General features: G+C 40.0%; 1 protein-coding gene across 21 annotated transcripts in view; it reads right to left on the minus strand.

Annotated features, from left to right (window-relative positions):
• LOC129767661 (uncharacterized) overlaps positions 1-22,751 on the minus strand; it is an 83,798-nt gene that overhangs the window by 15,142 nt on the left and 45,905 nt on the right. For 18 of the 21 annotated variants that reach the window (XM_055768776.1, XM_055768777.1, XM_055768779.1 and 15 more), the window contains one exon: positions 21,767-22,278. The exons of 1 other annotated variant lie outside the window; for it this stretch is intronic. In XM_055768776.1, the coding sequence (XP_055624751.1) occupies positions 21,767-22,278 (512 nt within the window). The remainder of the gene's footprint in view (positions 1-21,766; positions 22,279-22,751) is intronic. 2 more of the 21 variants (XR_008741560.1, XM_055768782.1) reach the window with 1 other exon arrangement.

A 22,751-nucleotide genomic window follows, 5' to 3' on the forward strand; every position in this document is an offset into this window, starting at 1 on the left:
TTGTATCAGATTTATATATCTAAATCATGTAATTAATGCATCTCGATAACATCAATTCTGATCATGGTTTCTCCACATGATTACTATGGCATCCGCTAGGCGCGCTATAGTTTATTTATGGTGTCCTTCGCGCGTAACAGAAATAAAGTTTCTCTGTATTGAGTGGTGTTCACATTTAAAATACAATATTTTGAAGAAAGCCAAAATTATGAATGGATCAATATGATGACAGTAAACTCTGAATAACAAGAAATGCAATTTCTACTAGAAAATTAAAATTTCTTTATTCAAAAATTGTGGTTTCTAGAACCGGACAAATCATGATCATTTTTCAGACAAACCATGATCAGAGGTTGGAAAAACCATGATCATAATTTCTCTTTGAAGAAAAACGTTTAAAAAACACATCAATTTGGAATATTTCGACGCTTTATGGTATTATTAGCAACTAGAGACATGGGACTTTTCAACAAACCCAAACCCGTGTTGATTATATGTGATTTTCATGACGAAAAATCGATTTGCATTTACCATTTGCGTGAAAATACCCTGTTGTTCGAAAAATTATTCAAGATTACCTTAGCATGGGACGGACTCGTTAGCTAAGGTGGGCGCATCAGAAGGCACACTTTTTGAAAGACAAATTGCGTATAATTATTTTTTCCACATTCCTCGTCAGCACACGCTCGTAAGATGGCAGCGCATGTGGAGTGAACATTAGTTCGGTCATTGGTTACACACGATTATCCCTAAGGTCTCGACGAGTGCATGGTTCAAGGGGTTGAATGTAGGCCGTGATTCCATCCGCGTGATATTTCGGCTTATATCCAATCACTACAACCTAAACGCGAATCTTTGTGGCATTGGGCTCGTAGCAAACAACCTTTGTGATTGTGGCGATGGCTACCACGACATCGAGCATGTTGTCTGGTCGTGTATCCGGTTCCATGCTGCCCGCTCTCAGCTTTCCAGAGCATTGAGAGCACTAGGCAGACAATCGGATATCCCCATCCGGGATATCTTAGATAGCCGTGATCCTGATCTGACCTGCTTCATCTATACCTGTTCCTCAGAAACGTCAATGTCAACGTTTAATGATGTTTCCTCCGTTGTATCCCTGTATCATATCCCTCCTATCCGATCGTAACTTTTACTTAGTCACGGCAATACATACACATACTCTTTACAGATACACAGGTCGAAGGTTGTGCAGGCCACTGATCATTCAACAAGAGCCAAAGGTTGTACCGCTCATGACAACTCTACACGAGCTGAAGATTGTACCGCCCAGTGACCATTCTACTTTGGATTCTTCGAGTCAAGAGAGATGCACGACGATTGATATGAGGTACAGACTAGAGGCCGTCGCTGATTAATGGTCAGTTGCACCCCAATAGGAAGTATCCCGTGTCGGCCACACATGCAGAGCACTGGAGACTGCAACATCCCAATTATGAGAATCTTTGTAATACTAACCTCGAGCCAACCGCGAGTAATCGGTTACATATTACTAACATAGTCGTAAGGCAAAAATTGTCAAAATATAGAACTCCTGGCCCCGTCAGGCTAATGCCATATGTGCCTTAATAAGATATATATTTTGGAAAAAAAAAACCCTGTTTGTTCTGGTATCAAGAGACTACAGTGGTCCAAATGATCCAATTATCTACTCTTATCATCTCTAATTAATTCTAAGAACCACTGTTTCAATCTGATGTGTGAAACACTAAATTCAAATGCCATAGAAACTGCACGCTGAAGGCTGGCTATTGCTGTGTAAATGGAAGAATTCGTTCGCCGAAGTATAGTCCGTAGAAAAGGGATTCTCCGCAATCGTCGAGATGGTACGTTCAGGTTCAGGTGGATTAATTTTTCAGAAGAATCGACGCATTTAGTGAGTGTATCCGCTACAAACATAGACTTAGCTAACGTTCTTCTGCAGTGCAGTGAATCCAGATGGATCAGTAATCAGTGGTTTTCATAACTTGGGGGCTGAAAAGGATTGTGCCATGGAAGCAGTCGAAGAGCGTACCGAATGAATCTTCTCTGAACGGACTCGATTGTCGTGATGTCAGTTTGGTAGTGCGGATTTCAAACAACACTGCAGTGTTCCAAAATCGGCCGATCCAGAGCGCAATATAGAGACTTGAGACAATATCCGTCCGCAAAGGTTTTTGAAACCCGCACAATTCCAAGTTCCTAGACGCTTTACCTACAACGTACGTTACATGTTCTTTGAACGACAGCCTCGAAGCCAGTATCACTCCAAGATCTATGACCTCCATGTCTCGTGGAATAGGGACACCAGAGAGTACGTATTCGAATGTTATCGATTGTTTCTTCCTAGAGAAGGTTATCGTGGGGCATTTTATTGGATTTATGATCATACAGCTTGTGGTGCACCATTCGGCTACAATATCCAGTTATCGTTGAAGAAACCGACAGTCGGCTACATAACTGATACGGAGAAAGTTGAAAAGTTGGAACTACTATTACCAATGCTAACGCGAAGCTTCTGTTCTTTAAAATAGGATTTGGATCAATTTAAGATCCTTTCTGTGAATCCGAGCTTTCTCAGTTTTGCGATTGCGATGTTGTGATGGATCTTGTTGAATGCAGCGGTCAGGTCTGTATAGATGGCATCGGCTTGGCTATTCCGTGACAAAATTTCCACTACATAATTAGAAAATACGAACAGGTTCGACGATGTGGAGTGTTTCGGCATGCTGGTCATCACTTATGTACTGTTTGCGATACAACAAGACGGGTTCCATCACTACTAATTCAAAGAGTTTAGAAACAGCACAAAGCGATGAAATACCGCGATAGTTATCAGCGTTCCGCTTATCACCTTTTGTTGTGCACAACATCGAAACTGCTGAAAGAGTAGCTCATTGAAGGAACATTCCTGTCAGCAGAAGCTAATTGCGCTGTATATAGTGAGCAATCGAGGAACACAGTAAAGAACTTTCTCGAAAATAAACGACATATCTCTTCCGTATCTGAACTAGCCGTGCCTTCGTACGACATTCTAAAAGGCAATTCATACTCTTTTCGATCGTTGTTGACCTAAATCGGACATCAGTTATCCTAAGAGAGATAATAGTGTGGTATCAAAGAACGAATTGTGGAGCGGTTTAAGACCTTTTATTTGGTTGATATAAACAATCTTGTTTATCATGATTTTTTTTGGAGAAAATTAATGAAGCGCCTTAAAAACTCTAACTTTTTTATTTTTCTCAAATGGTACACATTCAACATGTCCAACATGTCCAACACATTCAACAGGGCATAACTTTTTTACCATTGGGTAAAAATCAACCAAATTTTGCACACTTTCTCATTGATGTGTATTGTCTACATGCTGTCAAACTCGAAGTCGTGTTTTTCGATTCAACGAAAATGGAGGTGAACCAACGCGAGTCGAGAGAACAAATTCTTTCCAAACACCTGGAATTTTCTGACCTGTCGCACCGGCAGTTGAGAAAAATGTTGAACATTCACCATTCAACCGTCTCCAGAGTGTTGAAGCGGTTCCAGGAGCGGTTGACGTTGGACCAAGGCAAAGGAGCTGGAAGAAAACCGGGACTGGAAAACCAAAAGACGGAGGGAAAGGTGAAGCGGATGATTAAAGCAAATCCCAACGTCTCAAGCCGTGATTTGGCTGAAAAGATCGGCATGGCGCAGAGCTATGTCCAGAATGCAAAGAAGAGAGCTGGACTACATACATACAAGGTACAGAACTCCCCAAACCGCGATGAGCGGCAACAATCGACGGCTAAAACTCGGGCACGGAAGCTCTACGAGAAGATGCTGACAAAATATGGCTGCTGTGTGATGGACCACGAAACGTATATAAAAGCCGATTTTAAGCAAATTCCGGGATTGGAGTTTTTCATCGGCAAGAGCAAGTTCGATGTGGACGACAAATTTAAGAAGAAGAAAATGTCGAAGTTCGCCTCCAAATATCTCGTTTGGCAGGCCACCTGCTCTTGCGGACTGAGGAGTGAGCCTTTCGTGACAAAGGGCACAGTAAATGGCGAGATCTACAAATCTGAGTGCCTCGAGAAGTGCCTTTTGCCGTTCTTGCAGCAGCACGACGAAGCTCCGCTATTTTGGCCAGATTTGGCATCATGCCACTATTCTAAAAGTGTCCTGGAGTGGTATGAGGCCAATTCTGTCCATTTTGTTCCAAAGGCCATGAACCCGCCAAACTGTCCGGAGCTGCGCCCGGTGGAGCAGTACTGGGCAATAATGAAGCGGGAACTTCGGAAGAGCAAGAAGACAGTCAAAGACGAGAAGGACTTGTTAAGAAAATGGAAAAATTATAGGAGGTTGTGTTCAAGATACGACCGCATTGTTGACGTAGAACAACGCAGTTATTTTATATAAGTCGCTTATTTATTCTTCTTCTTGAATGGCGTTAACGTTCCCTGTGAAACTTTTGCCGTCTCAACGTATGCATTAACTAGCGTCATTTATCAATACATAGTTGATATTTCTTATGCCAAATAACACGCCTTGAATGTATTCCGAGGGGCAAGCTCTAGAATACGCGTGACCACAGTGCAAGTCGGAAGAAATTTCTTTGATGAAAAACCCTCCGATTAGAACGGGAATCGAACCCGAACACCCGGCATGATCATGTGAGACGCTAACCACTCGGCCACGGGACTTGCGCTTATTTATACCTTCGGATATTATTCTATAATGTTATGAAATTTTAGAAACAACTGTTGCGTTGTTGTTGAAAGTTGCATTACTTTTTCATGCTCGAGATAAGCGCAGCTGACACCCTTAGTGGAGGAAGTTTTGCTACTGGCAAGCGAAACCTAATCACATACAAAATTCCAGAACGACATATACTTTCTTGGTGACTATACAAGCGAAATAAACTCTTTTTGTTAATAACCTCGAAAACAGTAGCAATGCTTCATTATGATCAATATTAGCGCAAATGCAATCCTAGTTGAAGGCAGTTTTGCGACTGGCACGCGAACCTAAATAACTTATAACATTCCAATAAGACATTCAAAATGCTTGGTATTTCCCTAAATATTTTTTGGCACACAACCTCAACGTCTGCTTCGCCATAACGTCAGTTTAATGCATTGATGCATTCTTAAATGCACCAACGAAGCCCTTCTGATGACGGAGAGCAAACAATGTTAACTGCTTGGAAAAAGGCTGAATTATGCCACACAGCTTGTACTCTGCCCATCGATGCGAATTCGCTGATGAGTTTGTCAAGAGCGGCCGCCTTCACCACCAGCGAGGGGAGCATGATTTTGGTTGCAGGGCTCGAGCCTGCAAAAAACGCGTCCAATTTATTATGACGCGGAAAGAAAAACACAATACGAATAACGCGAAAAACGAACAGAAAAAGCCACACGAAGATATCCGGTTGGATTACCACTGGTGGGGTCCAATCTTAGATCGAAGCGCAGCGGAAGCAAAGTGAACTGGATTGCTCAACAGTCCGATGCCGAATGAAAGTTTGCCTCAGCGAGATCCACTGTTTATACTCTAGGCAAGTATTCCCCTTCATTCTTCTACTTTTCCTTCGTTCACGGAGACTTGCTATCCTACGATTTCCCCTCCGTTAGTCGTCGATAAGTTGCTCGTTATTGACATCTCTGTTCGGGAATGCACACAAATGGACAGAACAAATGTATGGGAAAATGGAAACGCTTAAAGTTTTCATGAATTTAAACCATTTACAAACCAGGGCATTCTAATGTATAGCATAAGAAACAAATCTTACGGAATTTTCGATTAGTTTAGTGTGTAAATCGTCAAACTCCGTTCGCGGCAAAAATAGTTATTAACGTTAACTTTATTTCATAAAAACGTGACCTGTTTTCTGATTTGGCACCCTTAATGAAAGACGTAGTTCTACGTCAAAAAAACTGAGAAACTGGTACCGGATGACACTGTAAAGACTTTGATGGAGGGCATCAAGCGAAAATGCGTTCAATTTTACACTCAAGGCTCCATCGATTAACTTTTCTTTTGATTTTTGAAGTAAATATATGTATAAAACTACCCTAAAATTTTGGTTTGATTCTAAACATTGTAAGAAAATTGGCATGACATTTCGGTGTCGCAATAATTTCGTGTTCGCCCTTTAAATGTTGTCATCTTTCAAATGAGAGCAACAGATTTGTTCTAAGAAGTGTTCTTTTGAATTAGATTCAGTTTAAGGCAAGCAGTTTGAGTTCCAAAATAACTCGTTCATGGTTTAGATTTGAACGTACGATTTTTCGTCAAATATATCTCTCTATCTATAAGAACACTTGTAATACTAACCTCGAGCCAACCGCGAGTAATCGGTTACATATTACTAACATAGTTGTAAGACAAAAATTGTCAAAATATTGGACTCCCGGCCCCGTCAGGCTAACGCCACATGTGCCTTAATAAAATATATATTTTGGAAAAAAAAGTCACAGGAGGGTTGTGTCCGAGACACGACCGCATAGCTGACGTAGGATTCCGTTAGGCTATCTGTTGTTTTGGATATGTTTGAAGAATTACATTGTTAAACTCTTCGATAATGATTTGGTGGCCCGGAAAAGGGCTGTTTTGTCTGGTTGTTAGGTATTGCTTGTTCGCTCGTGATGAGTGATGATGATAGAAGGATGGTGATTGGTGCGTATCACGATAGAAGATGGCAAAATGGAATGGGTTATGAAGAAAGCCGCCCTCTGTTGCCCTGAACGAGATGTGTTATGTTTGGATGAAATGAAAAAAAAAACTCATCAATGTAATATAATATAATCATAATTATCGAACAAAATTATCAATTGTTCTCACCAGAAAAAAGATTTACTTTATTATAGAGAAAATATATTTGAAATGGGGAAGGTAATTTCATTTATAATTTTTACTTTCTGAGTGTTTATTCAATCCATTTATTCAATTCAATCCAACGGAACACGGAACTCCTTCATTTTTCCAATTTTTCTCGTCGCATGAACTTTTCTTGGGAGAGAAAAAATTGTTTCATATTTCAAGTCATTTAAACACAACCGCTACCATATACAATTTTACACTTACACTTGTGCTAAAAGTTTTATAATGCATGATCGGTCATTGATATGAAATTTCACGAAGCAACCAACATTAAAGTTCCAAATTAAAACATAATTATTCAATCAATCCATCGATTCTTATTGGAACGAAAATAAGAAAAAAAAACTCGTTCATCGCTGCCAACTTATTCGCCAACATGTATGCAATCAGCAATGCCCATGCTAGTCACAATGAGCACTATCCATTTGTGCGCGTCGTTCGTTAAACTATCGACCACGAGGGTATTTATTTGCTGATTTTCCCCCAGGTACATTGAATTATAAATCTCGGTTAGGGAATACATGTCGATGGAAACTAAAGCTTCCCCTGCGTTCATGTACTTGCAACGCCGATTTCCACCAGGCAGCTTGGTTTCGATATCTCTGTTAGGGAACACACTTCGGTGGGAACAAAAGTTCCCTTTACATTGATGTATTTGCAATGCCAATTTCTCCGTATCTTCAATTTCGACCAATCAGAACGAGGTATTTCCGTTTGAAGATTTTTCGATTGTTTGATAGTTAGTTTCATATGATATGTTATTTTATCCATTGTGATGAATTGTTATGGAATGCTCAGATCGATTGATGAAAATATCTCGTGAATCCATCAAGAAATAACTGAACAATAATTGTAAGTACATGAGCCGCCGCATGTGTCGTCAATTTCGACCAATCAGAAGTGGGTATTTCCGTTAGGATAGGGGTTGAGATTTTTCAATTGTTCGATAGTTAGTTTAATGAAATATATTATTTTATTCAATGTAAAAAATTGTTATGAAGTGCCGAAATTGATTGACGCAAAAATCTCATCAATCCATCATGAAATGACTGAGCAATAAGCATTTGAAATTGGACAATTTTCACAATGTGCTCGATTTTCGATTTTCAATTTGTACCCCCATATGTTCCCGAAAGACGTAATCCTACGTCAAAAAAAAACTCTATATCACACCTTAAAATATTGCGCTTAGTAACCTAAAGCCGGGTTCAGACGGTGCGAGTAAGCATACGAGTCGGTCTAGTCAGTTACTGCAGTGCAGCTACTCACACCGTGTGAACACATCATGCCAGTTATTGTCATGTGTGATCCGGCGTGCGAGCTACTTCAAAGTTTTTTGAATTTACTCGCACTTGCATGCTTCACAACGTCAAAAACAGAATTTAGCGTTCGAATCAGTGATGCCAAATGTAATGAAATGTCTCTATTTTTAAGATATTTGAAAATATGTGAAGATATTTATAGACTTCAAAATTATTGGAAAAACAAATAAAACCCTCATAGTTTCTAAACGAAATAATTGTTATTTCGTTTTGCACGCTGGCGGGGCACGCTTTCTTTTTGAGATAGTTTTCTTGAGAATCTCTAATATAGAATCATTATCAGATCACAACTTACAAAAAAAAGTATTGTTCTAAGAAACAGAATACATATTCGATTTAAAAAAGTACATTTTCATTCATTATTAAAATTTTTGAAGCGTATTTATTGCACCTGCAAATCGACTATCATTTTCATTTCACAAAATAAATAAAATTAAAAAAAAATCTTTTAGACTACCATTTATAACATCACATCCTTTCGGAATTATCTGAGCTATGGATGTTTTCGAGATTCTAAAAAATATCGACAACAATCCCAACGATATTCCAAAACAAAGGCACATCAATGTCATTTCTAATTTAACTCTTGCAGGTACAGCATCCCTCATGACTGTATCTTGGCGTTGTATTCGTGGAGCAATTAAATCCAACAGTTTTTTCACTTGTTCAGGTGTTATTATCAACACTGCTCTGTAATCTCGGGGATCCTCATCGTAGAGTTCCTTCAATATTGTATTTGTTGCTCCTTTTCTTTGCATCTAATTCCTGGCCCGAATCCTTTTCTCTTTCTGCTTTTTCGGATAGTACCTTCAGTTCAAAGAAATTCAGCACAAAGTATGTATTTTTAAACACGATCAGCGTTTGTTTTGCTATAAAATTGTGTGATGATACATTCAACTGAAAACCTAAGATGAAAACTGCCAATAAAGAAGTCGATTTTGGACCAATCATTTGACAAATTCGGACCTGATTGCTGTTTCTGACTATTTGATGGACATTTGAAAAGTCGCCTGGCATCCCTGGTAAACCCGTGCCGTAGTATCTAGTTTCTCGCCAGCAGCTCACACTGTGTGAACGGACAAGGCGAGTCAACCAATTGTCAAGCGAGTCCACCGGGTCAGTAGCTGCTCATTGTCAAGTCAGCTACTAGCAACGTATAAATGGGCCTTAACACCTTGTACACGTCTTTCGTGGCGAAAGAGATACTAAACAAAAAATCAGATCGCTAAACCGGAATGATCCTTCAATTTATGCATCCAGTTCCTTCAAAATGTGAATTTAAAAATGCTTCCAACATGATAATGCGCTGTTATGAAAATTTACGCCAGACTGTACTTTCAACTTCAACCTCACCTTAACGAGCATCGCATTAAATCTAAGTTCATCCTCAATAGGTGACGAATGGCTATAAGCTTAGCATAAAATTACGTAATCATTAGTTTCCTAATACTACTTTCACCAAGTTTGCACCACTCCTTCGATATACTTGTAAGTTTTCAACTGAGGCACATTTTCGAAGAATCTTTTTGATGCCGTTGCTGAATCCCTGAAAAAAGCATTATCGCAGCGCCTTCGAAGTTTCACGAAATATTACCACTTTTCGTGGAACAGTATAATTGCACACTTACGGCATGTCGAAAATAATTTAGCATACGTACGGAGGCAGCAATGTACCACACACAAGAAAACGGAAAGCGTAAAGGCCCATTTATACGTTGCTAGTAGCTGACTTCACAATGAGCAGCTGCTGACCCGGTGAACTCGCTTGACAAATGGTTGACTCGCCTTGTCCGTTCACACAATGTGAGCTGCTGGCAAGAAACTAGATACTACGGCACGGGTTCACCATAGATGCCAGACGATTTTTCAAATGCCCATCAAATAGTCAGAAACAGCAATTAGGTCCGAATTTGTCAGATGATTGATCCGAAATCGACTTCTTTATTGGCAGTTTTCGTCTTAGGTTTTCAGTTGAATTTATCATTACACAATTTTATCGCGAAACACACGCTGACCCTGTTTACAAATACTCTGGAATATCGTTCAGATTATTGTCGATATTTTTTAGAATCTCGGAAGCATCCATAGCTAAATTAATTCCGAAAGTATGTGGTGCTACAAATGGCAGTCTAAAAGATTTTTCAAAATTTGATTTATTTCACCTTGACAGCAGCTTCGTGTACCAATTTGTGAAATGAAAATGATAGTAGATTTGCAGGAGGAATAAATACGCCTCAAAACTAAAATAATGAAAGAAAATCTACTTTTTTAAATCGAATATGTATTCTGTTTCTTAGAACAATACTTTTTTTGCAAGTTGTGAGTGAATTCTCGCGTAACTTTTGAAAAGGTCCAATGTAACATTTTCGTCAACTCGAGAAAAACGAAGTTGAAGACCCGAACATTAATCTGCGAATTGTATTAAAGGTATCGATCTCTATCGCTACTTTCACCACTAGCAGTCAAGAATAACTCTGAAAAACCAATCGTAACAGTTGTTCCGTGATTTGAGATTAAAGTTGAAGACTAGGAGCGAAAAATGTTACATTGGACCTTTTGACTGCCCGCATTTGCACATTGGACATATTACGTTGCACGATGCGAATCTGAAACTAACTACTAAACAGCAATTCAAATATCAGCATTTCGCTCTAAAGACTTATTATTGTTGTTATCACTCGTTGAATTGCACTGAAATCGCTAACAACGCCTGTAAGAAACAAAAACCCAAAACGACCGAAGTACGACTTTGTGTTGTTTTGACTGCTTTGTTACTTCGGACGTTCCGAGCGTCGGAGGAAAGTGGCGTCCGAAGTAACAGCCGAGTGCTTAAAATACGAATCTGCACATTGGATATTTTTTGTATCGGCGATAAAAAGATGAAGAAGATAGATACATGAACGATTGTTTTTGTAATGCATTCAATGATTGAAAACTAAGAGCGTGCATCCATTAACTCGATTTGTTTACTTTTGTTACATAGGACCTTTTCAAAAGTTAAGCGAGAATTCTGAATGAAAATTGTGTCCGATAATGATTTTATATTAAGATTCCCAATAAAACTATCTCAAAAAGAAAACGTGCCCCGCCAGCGTGCAAAACAAAATAACAACGATTCCGTTTAGAAACTATGAGGGTTTTATTAGTTTTTCCAATAATTTTCAAGTCTATAAATATCTTCGCATATTTTAAAATATCTTAAAAATAGAGACATGTAAAGACAATGTAAAGATTTGGCATCCATGATTCGAGCGCTAAATTCTGTTTTTGACGTTTTGAGCGATGCGAGTGCGAGTAAATTCAAAAAACTTTGAAGTAGCTCGCACGCCGAATCACACATGACACTAACTGGCATAATGTGTTCACACGGTGTGAGTAGCTGCACTGCAGTAACTGACTAGACCGACTCGTATGCTTACTCGCACCATCTGAACCCGGCTTAAGAGGAAGATGGGCTGGAAAAAAGCTTCAGAGGAACAACATGCTGTTAGCGAGTTAGATGACTTGTGTCTATGCACATATGTACGAAGCAACAAGAATGAAAGACGAGAAGCAGGTGAACAAAAAAAAAACACAACAATGTAACATGAATTCATGCATTCGCCGCCCATCTCCACGTGGACGTGGATGAGATCTATGTCATTGATGTGCTAGTGGTATTTTCTGATGTCCTCGATGAATCTCAAGAGTGAATGCTTTTAGCGTGGCGGAAATGTAGTACAGCGTTTTTTTCTGTCCTATCCGTAAACCTTCTATTGTCTTTGACGTCAAAAGTATTGAGAAGAAACTAGCAGGGGGAAATTTCACAGTTTTGCATTTTGGTAGCTTGCAGAGGGGAGAGAGAGATATGTAGGCGAGACAGTGCAAAAAGAGTGCATGATAAGTTAGCTTTTATTGTTCGCGAATTTTGCGCATCGGGATAATGAACAGTGTGAACACAAGGTCGACATTCTGTTATAGTGTCAAAAGTTTCATTGTTAGCTATACATGCTTGAAAGAGATCCTGTGGTTTTGATGCAATAAGATTGAAAAATGAATTGTTCTACGAGAAATTGGAATAGGGTGTGAAAAATAAGCAGGAAATGAAACTCAAATCATAAGAAAAGAGTTACCAGATTGATAATATTCGTAAATTTACTTCACTTCTTCGCCATATTGCTTATATGCATGAAACACATTTCTGAAAAAGGATCTACCTGGTGATTAATATCTAGAATGTTTTATTTGTTTCGACAATGCCACACAGCAAAATAGACAGGAAAACACGAGAGTGATGTGAATACATATCGATATGACTAACAATACATACAGTTAAGCAACAGTTTTAGTTTTTTAGTGCGTCAGCTGTATGTGTGATCTTGATTGTGATTTTGATCTGTGTTTTTGTTTGACCGACTTCGGATTGTATTGTTTTTTTCCCATGTTTGTCAACAGGGTATCGAATTTAAGATTCGCCAATACGTTTTTTTTCGCTGCTTATATCCAGCTTTAATATATTAGGCTGTCAAGTCCTGCAGTTTTTTTTTGAATTTTCATTTGTTCATAAAATTAGTTACAATCATCTGTTTTAAGTCAAATATGCGCCGTTTTGTTCGATGACTTGTTCCCAACGAGATGACAACTTCATAATACCCCTGTTATAGAAGCTCGCTTCCTTATTGGCAAAAAACTCGGATAGCCAATTTTCACAGACCTCTTTTGTGGCTAACTTCTGACTACCTAGCTCGTTCGCCATGGACAAAAACAGGTGGTAGTCACTTGGTGCAAGGTCCGGACTATACGGTGGATGCAAAAGAACCTCCCATCCGAGCTCCCGGAGCTTCTGGCGCGTCACCAAAGAAGTGTGTGGCCTGGCGTTGTCCTGATGGAAGACAATGCGGCCTCTGTTTATCAAAGATGGCCTCTTCTTCATGAGTGCTACCTTCAAGCGCTCCAGTTGTTGGCAGTACAGGTCCGAATTGAGCGTTTGGCCATAGGGAAGCAGCTCATAATAGATTATTCCTTGACAATCCCACCAAACACACAGCAGAACCTTCCTGGCCGTTAATGAGGGCTTGGCCATCGTCTGAGCCGCTTCAGCGGGCTTCGACTACGACCGTTTGCGCTTCACGTTGTCGTAAGTGACCCACTTTTCATCGCCAGTCACCATCCGCTTCAGAAACGGGTCGATTTTGTTGCGATACAGCAGCGATTCACATGCGTCGATACGGTCAAAGATGTTTTTTTTGCGTCAACGTGTGTGGCATCCATACATCGAGCTTCTTTGTGAATTTATGCTTCTTCAAATGGTTAATAACGGTTTGATTACTTATCCCCAGCTCTTGGCCGATGCTACGGCTGCTACTATGCCGGTCTTTCTCGGCTAATTCAGCGATTGTGTCGCAATTTTCGACGACAGGCCTTCCGGAGCGTGGCGCATCTTCGACGACCTCTACACCAGAACGAAAACGTTGAAACCATCGTTGTGCGATGGAAATGGAAACTGTATCGGGTCCATAAACTACACAAATTTTATTGGCAGCTTGAGATGCATTTTTGCCTTTGTCATAGTAGTACTGTAAAATCGGATTTTCTCTTTATTTTGCTCCATATTTGCGACACTATAACTCACGAACGACTTAACCAAACAAAACACTGTCAAGGACTCTATTATAGCGTGCAAAAATACCTTTCCAACAAGCTATAGTATGACTCGATACAATGAATACAACTAGAACTACGCGCTTACAACGACACCTCGCGGAAATAACGCAGGACTTTTTTGACAGCCTAATATAAGGTAAATGATTTTGGTTTGTCCAGTCGAAAATATGATCACGGTTTGTCCACTTGTTTGAATGCTCTAATTCAGTGCATCTGTGTCAAATCAGGTATTCGAATGTTTCAAAGCATATAAATAAAATTGTCTTTTTCATGAATTACAGTAGTTTTATAGTATATTTTCAGGGATCCACATGTTTTAAAGGATTATGAAATCCACCTTCTAGGGGCGCCCCTCATTTGAGCTAACTGTCATTCAACCACCAGATGATTATTTGGCACGTATTCAGACCTTTTCTGGATTATATTATATCACTTACAAATGTTGTAAACATCATGGCTGCACACCATTTGTATCAGATTAGCTAAACCATGTAATTAACACATTTAGATGGACCTCAATTCTGGTCATGACTTGTCCGATTCATTAATGTTGTTTTGTCCACATAATTTATATGGCAAACGCTCGGCGCGCTGCAGTTTGTTCATGTTTGCTTATGGTGTTCTTCGCGCATAGCAGAAATGAAGTTTCTCTATGTTGAATGTGTTGAGGTGAACACTTTTAAAATGCCCAAGAAAAGGCAATATTCTGAAAAAGCTTAAATTATGAATGGATCAATATGATGACAGTAAACTCGAACATCTACTTGAAAATTCAATAATGGTGATTTCTAAAACCGGACAATCCATGATCATTTTTCGGATAAACCATGATCAGAGCTGGACAAACCATGATCATAATTTCTCTTTGAGGAAAATCGTTATAAAATATAAAAAATAGAATAATTTATATGCCTTATGGTAGTATTAGCAACTAGAGCCTTGGGACTTTTCAACAAACCCAAACTCATATTATACGGAATTTTCATGAAGAAAAATCGATTTGCATTTACTAGTTGCGTGAAAACATCCTAAATTGTACAAACCAAGATCCTATTATCGTCTGGAAAAAATTTGAAACACTATTTTCTGACAACATTGCTAACCGATGAGCGAAAGAACAAGTTCGCTTCCATGTCAAGTATGTGCTCTATCAGTGACTCCCACGATGGGAGCCAACAATATCAAGCACAGTATCTACTGTTATCGTTTTGTATAAACGCAAAATTGGTATAAGTTACATCGTCCGATAAACTTGTTAGGAAGACAGGGGCGTAGAAACTGGAAAAGTTTAGAGCGGACACGTAATGTACACCAAATATCAACGAAGTGGCGGCAAGTGGAAAATGGTAATATGAATGCTATATTTCATACGAATCAATACAATTTGACTGCATGAAAATACTTAGAAAACACCACCCTGATCTGTGCCTGCAAAGTAAGAAACCACCTTCGGACCTGAATTTTTCAATAGTTTATATATCAATAGTGACTGTGAATCCAGCAGCGAATATTCTGCAAATTCGTGCAAATAACGATGAATATCCCTATTAAAAATGGACGTCGACAAGCTGAATAACGATGAAAACAACTTATCGGTATCTATTCCGATTAGGATTTGCCGATCTTTAGAAAAAGATCGTGTGTCAGATCCTGAAAAGCGACTTCAAAACCGGATTCCGGCTTACGACAAAGAGAAGGGACAGATTTCATTGAATATAACAGCGGGTGTTCCTCAGGGTTCCATCTTGGGTCCAACGCTATGGAACGGAATGTACGATGATGCGCCGAGGTTGAAGTTTCCTACAGGAGTGAAGATTACCGGCTTCGCCGGCGATATTTCCCTGACGGTAATGGGCGAGACACGAAAGGAAATCGAAATGCTGGCTACAGAGGCGATACAGATAGTGAAAAATTGGATGAATGAGGTTAAGTTACAGATAGCACATTACAAAACCGAAATGGTGTGGTCAGCAATCATCGTCTCCAAACGTGATACCTAGGTGTGATTATCGACGACCGACTAAATTTCAAGAGCCATATTAAATACGTATGCACGAAAGCGGCCAAAGTCATCGCGGCCATTATGCCGAATAATGCGGGGGCTGGCAGTTGTAAAAGACGCCTTCTGGCCATTGACGTTGTTAATACTCCGATATGGTGGTCCAGTTTGGGTAGCAGCGCTTGAATAACAACAAAACCGCAAGCTGATGACTAGAACATACCGAATAATGGCGATGAGAACATATAGAACTATATCTGCGGGGGTGGTTCGCGCCGTTCTGACCGAAGGCGGCATGTGATAAAACAGAGAACATTAAGCTTGCAGAATTACAGAGAAGTGCGAGTAAGAGCAAGATCTGGCTCCATGAGAAAGTGGCAGCAGGAGTGGAACAGCAAACCTAACGGTAGATGGGCCCACAGTTTGATCCCAAACATCACTTCTTGGGTAGAAAGAAAACACGGAGAAGTGATCTTCCACATGACGCAATTCTTATCCGGACATTGTTGCTTTAGACGGTACTTGCACAGATTCGGCCAAGCAAGTTCACCGCATTGCCCAGAGTGTAGCACAATTGAGGAGACACCAGAACACGTGGTTTTCGACTATACCCCTTTTGCTATTGAAAGAGAAGAAATGTTCCTCGCTAACAGATCAGACTTAAACGCTCTGAACATCATTCAAAAGAACCGTGAACCATGCAACAACAAGAACGGCGCACACTTTTTGTCACATGAGCATAGCGCTTGCTAAATCATGTAATCTTGGCAAAAGTTTCTGCTTCCTTACATCCTCTGAGACATCAAACTTGTTCTGGGCGGTGAAGAACAGTAGCCCCGGATGCTGCCGGAAGTCCGACTTGACGTAAGTCTCATCATCCATGATTAGACAATGAGGCTTTGTCACCATCTGGGACAGTAATGGCATTTTCACTGAAATGAAAATGGAGGGTTTCCTCGCGGGTTTTATGCTCAAATTGAGGGTACGGTTATCACTCACCGAAGAGAAACCATGGCTTTTCCCTTTCACCGGTAAATGTATAAAGAGTCAGTGTGTGCTAGTTGGCAGGAATCTTGGTGCGAGTGTGTCTTTTATACTCTCTTTACTCTTGAGAGTTCGAGTGTGCGAAAACCTGTGACCAGCACCGAAGCGCGCTTATCCGCACTCTGCCACACTGAGGAGTACACTGAAGAGTACACTCAAAAGTAAACTGAAGAGTGCAATCTCATTCCACATATAATCCAAATACATGTTTTGCCTCGGTTCACTTTTTTCAGTGAACCACAGCGCTAAGTTAATTGAAAACCACTTCTGTTCTTTTATCTGTACGCGCACAGGTAAATGCTCATCAGAGTGTACTCTCCAGAGAATTTCTCCGCTGCACTGAAGAGAGTTTGTGCTCTTTCCACACTCAAGCGCGACCGAGTGTTGAGTCAAAAAAACTGATCTTCCATCGTCTTGCGCTCGCACATTTTTAAAACTATGGTGATTATAGTCCAAAGAGGAGCGCTCTCGTTGAGGATGACAGGAAAGGTGGGTGAATTTAAGTTTATCTTTGCTACACAGCCCGGGGCCCGCGACTTTCCCACCGTATTTTGCCGTTCGTCACGATTTGGAGCCTTCTGCACTTTGTACCGGTCCTTGGTTCTTTGAACGAGAAACTTTGGCCACATCCCTGACCGAAGCATTGGGATTCCGCTCAAACGCTTTTGCGACACGCTTGTGATCCTGATCACTAATAGAACATCAATTCTGACCACATTTCCCCTTCGGTTCGATACTTAGAGTTTAGACGTAACGTTTAATCACACGACTCACCGTCGACTACACGATTCCGAGTTGTTTCCCGATGTCTCGATGTCCCGATGAGAGAGTTGAGGATTTTCCAGGTGCTTTCGAAAAATCAATTCGCGACGTTGCTTTTCGGGTGACGCCATTTTTTCTAATTTTCGAAGAACTGATAATACGGTGTAAACAATACACTCTAAACTACTTCTACCCAAATTTTCAAGAGAAAATACCCAATTGGTAATTTTCTACAGCATTTTTTCCATGATGCAATTTGATGTTTGACACATTTTATCGTCGTTTTTTTGCCGCACCTCCGTGCTGAACAAACGCTGGGTGATGGAATAGGAGTTATTGAACGAGAGGCTAGTGGATCACGAATGACTATTTTATGCCTGCAGGTACCCGAACTACCGATGATACGTTCTGTGCAGTGAGCAAATCTGGCCAACTGGATGCCGCCGGAATGATGTTGGGCAATGATACGACGATCTGTTCGTTGCTTCGCAGTCTTCCTGTCTCTTTTGATGGTCCAGTAACGGCACTCGCTTGCCGACGATAACTCACTCGACGTGGTGAAATGGAAACTGGATCCTTCAGGATGGGGAAAACGATGAGGTCTGATGTATGATAAGGCGATTAGGCAAATCGGGCAAGGAAACGCATACTTGCCATTTTTGTGTGAAGCTCGGGCGCATAAAACGGAACTGCCGCAAGTTATCGTCGAAGCAGTAGAAAGATGGAAATCACTGTGGTCAAAAATCAGATAGCCGTCTGAGGACAAAAGTGACGCAGAGTCACGTGAGAAGAGTAACGTTCCAACGATAAGCCGTTTTCGGTCCGTTGAATGAATTCATTAGTATTTTTATCATGTTGACGGACAAAAAATGGGACAAACAGTGAAGATTGAAGTGAGTGATTGTGAAATGCGCTTGGTCTGCGAATTTTCTATTGAAGGAAAGCCTGCTAGACTACTCCTTCCTCCGGCCGTTGAGCGTAAATCGTTCCGGAGTTTCAACACAGTCCACAGTGATTTATGTGGTCCGATGGACAAGGTGACGACAAGCGGCAATCGATATATTATGACTATTACCAATGACTACACCAGATTCACGGTTTACGTATTTGATATTTTCAACAATTTCGAACACAAACCGTGCATTCGAATGAAGAGGGAGTGTTTAACAACCGAGAACGGCGAGCGTTCTACAAATCGAGGGATTACAACCCCAGTTCATTGATCCCCGGCGGAAATGGCAACCTGTTTGCTATTGGACGTAGGTCTGAAGAAGCGTTTTTGGAGTGAAAGTTGATCAATCAAGATTACACCGGACCCGTTGAAGTGGGGCCGAAAACTGGATTGAGGCAAACTCCGGGTGTTCAGAAGACAGACGTTCGTACACGTATTATGAACAATAAGGGGCCAGAACATTCCAATAAGCCGCAGAACATTCCCAGCAATAATCCGGAAGAAGGAAGTGAATCTGCTCCGGAAGATTGTTTTGAAACTTCAAAGGACTGACGAGTTCGACTGCATGTAGATCGGATCGGTCGAATAGAGGTGGACGACGAGAACATTTGAAGTGGAAGGACCAGTGAATGTAAGAACAGCTTTAGAATCATTGAATCATTGAGACGCTATGCGATGGAAAAAGAATTGCAGGCACATCGAATCAACGGAACATGTATGCTGAGGGAAGGGAAGAAAGGCGAAATGTCATCGTTACAAGGTGGATCCAGCAGACTAACGAAAGGGAACAGAACCAGGTGGTAGAATACAAGGCTAGATTGTTGTTTTAAGGTCGACTACGGAGAAGTGTTTGTAGCTGTTATTAGTCACGGCAGCGAATCACACCGTGGTCGTCTGAACATCAAGATGATCTACCTTTATGGAACGCTTGCGGAAAAAATAGGCGATGTGCTCAAATGTTTGCAAAATTATATCTACAAATTGTTGAAGGAGCATGGAACAACGAAGCTGAAATCTGGCCGCTTCTGGAAATCCTTCGGTCTTGTCAGTGGCTTGCTCTGTCTGGCTGTTGTTGTAAGACCGGATATGTACAGGAGATGTGCCGAGAAATGCTGGGCAGCCGCAGCATCATCGTTTTGACGATTTTGATGAATAGCAAGGCAATCTTGCGGTTAGGATGGAGGACAATCGCTAGAGCCTGGTGTTTGACGCTACAAACACTTTGACACTGTTGAGCGATTTATGCAAGCGTTGTGCGCCATGAAGAATATTGAACTGCAGTTCTGCTTGTTCCAACACATGATCGCCGCCCCTGCTAAAACAGGAGTTTTGGGAGATATTTATACATTTATCGAATGATAAGAAAATTATCAGAGGTTCACCTAGAAAGTAGTCAAAAATCGTAAAACATCCGAAAACAATTCTTCTTATTTCTATATTTTGTATCTGTCAGTCCTAGTAATCAACGTACTTCTAACGAAAAGCTTAAGGAACGCATATTCTAAGTTTAACTAAGTTTAACGAATTTCATGACAAATCAATTGGCCATTAGCAGGAATATCTCAGATTACAGTGAAATGTTGTGGGTATAAAGACATTGAACATTTGAGCAACTTTACATATTGAAATATTCAAGAAGAATTAGACTACTGCTTGAAAAGGTATAATGTTTTTCTTCTTAATTTTTTTCGTAACGCATTTTCTAAAATAAAAAAAAATATACACGATTAGCTCTTACAATTTCCAACAAATCATCCATACATCGGAAAATGGGAAGAGTTTTACAGAGAGAAAGTTTTTGTAACCTCCTTCTGATATAATGTGGTTTCAATTCAATCTCATTTCTATAATTTGTTTGATATTTTTGTTCGAAAATTTGAATAATTTCCTACATTTCATTCTTTAAAACTAGATTTACGGACCGAGCCAATTTGACTCATTAAAAATGTGTTTCGAAAACAGAGTTCATATGTAGAAAATGTTTTCTATGATTTCTTTTGACAATAAACATTTCATTCAAATTGATTTGGAACTACTTTTTTTTGCAAAAACTTCAATTTTCTTGTGTGATCCATATTGGCTCACTTCATTAAAAATAGGTATATAATCAACGTTCGTAAAACTAGTGTTAACCAATATTTTGTAGTTCTTAGTAGTTCCCAGTTGCAGTTGCTTTCAATATATGTTTATGCTTAAAATGTAAGGATCAAACTAATGGTCGCGGTGGTTCAATGCCAGAGAAAAAAGAAAGTTGAAAAAAAAGAAAGAAAAAAAAGTTGTGTTTGTACGATTCTTATAATATTTAATGTTTCCGTAGAGGTCGCAATACCGCAATTTATAAACTACCAACTTGCCCTGCAAATCGCATAATCGTGTTTGTATTCAATCCAATTTTGCCAATCCGATAGTCGGTCGTGTTATATGAGTATATTGCACAGTTGAGCGTCCTTTTAACTGTCTGTATTGTAAGAAAACAAAAAAATGGAACCAAAACTGAATGTTAATCACAATACATAGTACATCAACAAAGTGGGGTGATTTAGAATTGAGAAGAGTACACAACGAATCGACAGAGTTGATGGGGAAGGGTTGAACAAAACGTAAATACAACACACAGATACAAATGAATTGCAGATATTAAAAACACCGAACAACATTCCAGTAGACAATTTGCTACACGGTTCTCTAAAGCCTACATATTGGGTGACCATCGCTGTCTCAGCGTGGCTCATAGTTTCGGAAAATCGCGGAAACGAGTCTGGGAATGTTCAATGATGTGTTTGGATTCCAAATATGAACACAAAACAGCATAGAATTGAAATTTTGTATAGATTGGGGATTTTCGAAAATTCTGCTCGTTTTAGTTCATTGATTCTAGTGTATACTGGTTTCACAACAAGGGAATAGCAAATTATTGATTTCACACTTGAAGGCAGGTTGATAGGAACAGTACAAACGATTACACAATTCGAAACTAAATACGTTCAGATGAAAGTTCAAATAAAGTATAACATCCATATAGCACAGATACGGCGAATCAACGCCCGAAAAAAGAAGCAAGATGTTACAACCATTGAATTAACTGTTTGTAGTGGTGTAGGACTCAAAACATAACGAAGACCTCCAGTTGGTTTCTGGGGAATAATTTGGAGGACACGGGATTAAGGTAAGATGTGAAGATCTGTTTACCGCGACATTTGCCACCTCGCTAGCAGGTGTTGGCAGCGCTCCCAATTCAACGCTTTCGTTTTCATAGCTGTAATGATTGAATCCAGTGTCGTTCTCTTCGTCGTAACTGGAATCGTCATTACTCGAGGTGTTTTTAGAGGTTCTACAAAATTTGGACAACAGTTTGTTGTGATTTCTGAGCGACGGAATGTCCAGATAGAGCAACTGCTTCTGGTGTTCTAGCTGACGCTCGAGATATTTGGTCATATTGTCGTCGCTCAGATGGTCGCTCGGGTGCGGCGAGTTGTTAGTGGTTGTGGGTCTACTATTTCTAATTGCAGATATGTGACATGATACAAGCAATATGGCGGCGGATCTGGCCGCACCTGTACGCGAGGTTGACACCAAGACACCTTTGGAACCGTGTAAGGGAGCACTTGAAGGCCGTCGATTGCCATAGGAACCGATGGAGCCGCTAGATCGTTGACTGGAACGTGATGACGGCCTTGCCGACTGTATTGTCAATGGAATCCCTGTGGTTTCGATTTCAAGTCGTTTTTATTTTGGATTGCAAGGTGATTTATGGTGTGTTTTGACATATTTATTTACATTTTTCGTTTATATGTAGTTGCGTAGATCCAAGTAGAAGAGATAGAATAGAAAGAGAGAAGCGTACATACCGGATTAGAATCTAAAAGTTAGTTAGCATTTACAGCTTTTCATTTAGTCGTATTTTTATTAATCGAATGTGTAGATGAACCATGCAAGTAGTCAAATGTTTTTCTCTAGCAACAATTCAATGCACTTGAACGAATATCAGGTTGTCTTCATCCAATAAATGCCTCCAAAATTGTTGAACACTTGCGATTGTACAATTTATGCAGATATTTGAGTCGATTTGTTATCAATTTTTTAAGGATTTCAGACTCGGAAATCTCATTTTTAAACATAAACCGCCGTTCTACGCATAGATGTCCCATGTTACTGTTTGACAATTTTCGCTTTT

Source organism: Toxorhynchites rutilus, chromosome 2, assembly GCF_029784135.1.
Source record: "Toxorhynchites rutilus septentrionalis strain SRP chromosome 2, ASM2978413v1, whole genome shotgun sequence".
Lineage (NCBI taxonomy): Eukaryota > Metazoa > Arthropoda > Insecta > Diptera > Culicidae > Toxorhynchites > Toxorhynchites rutilus.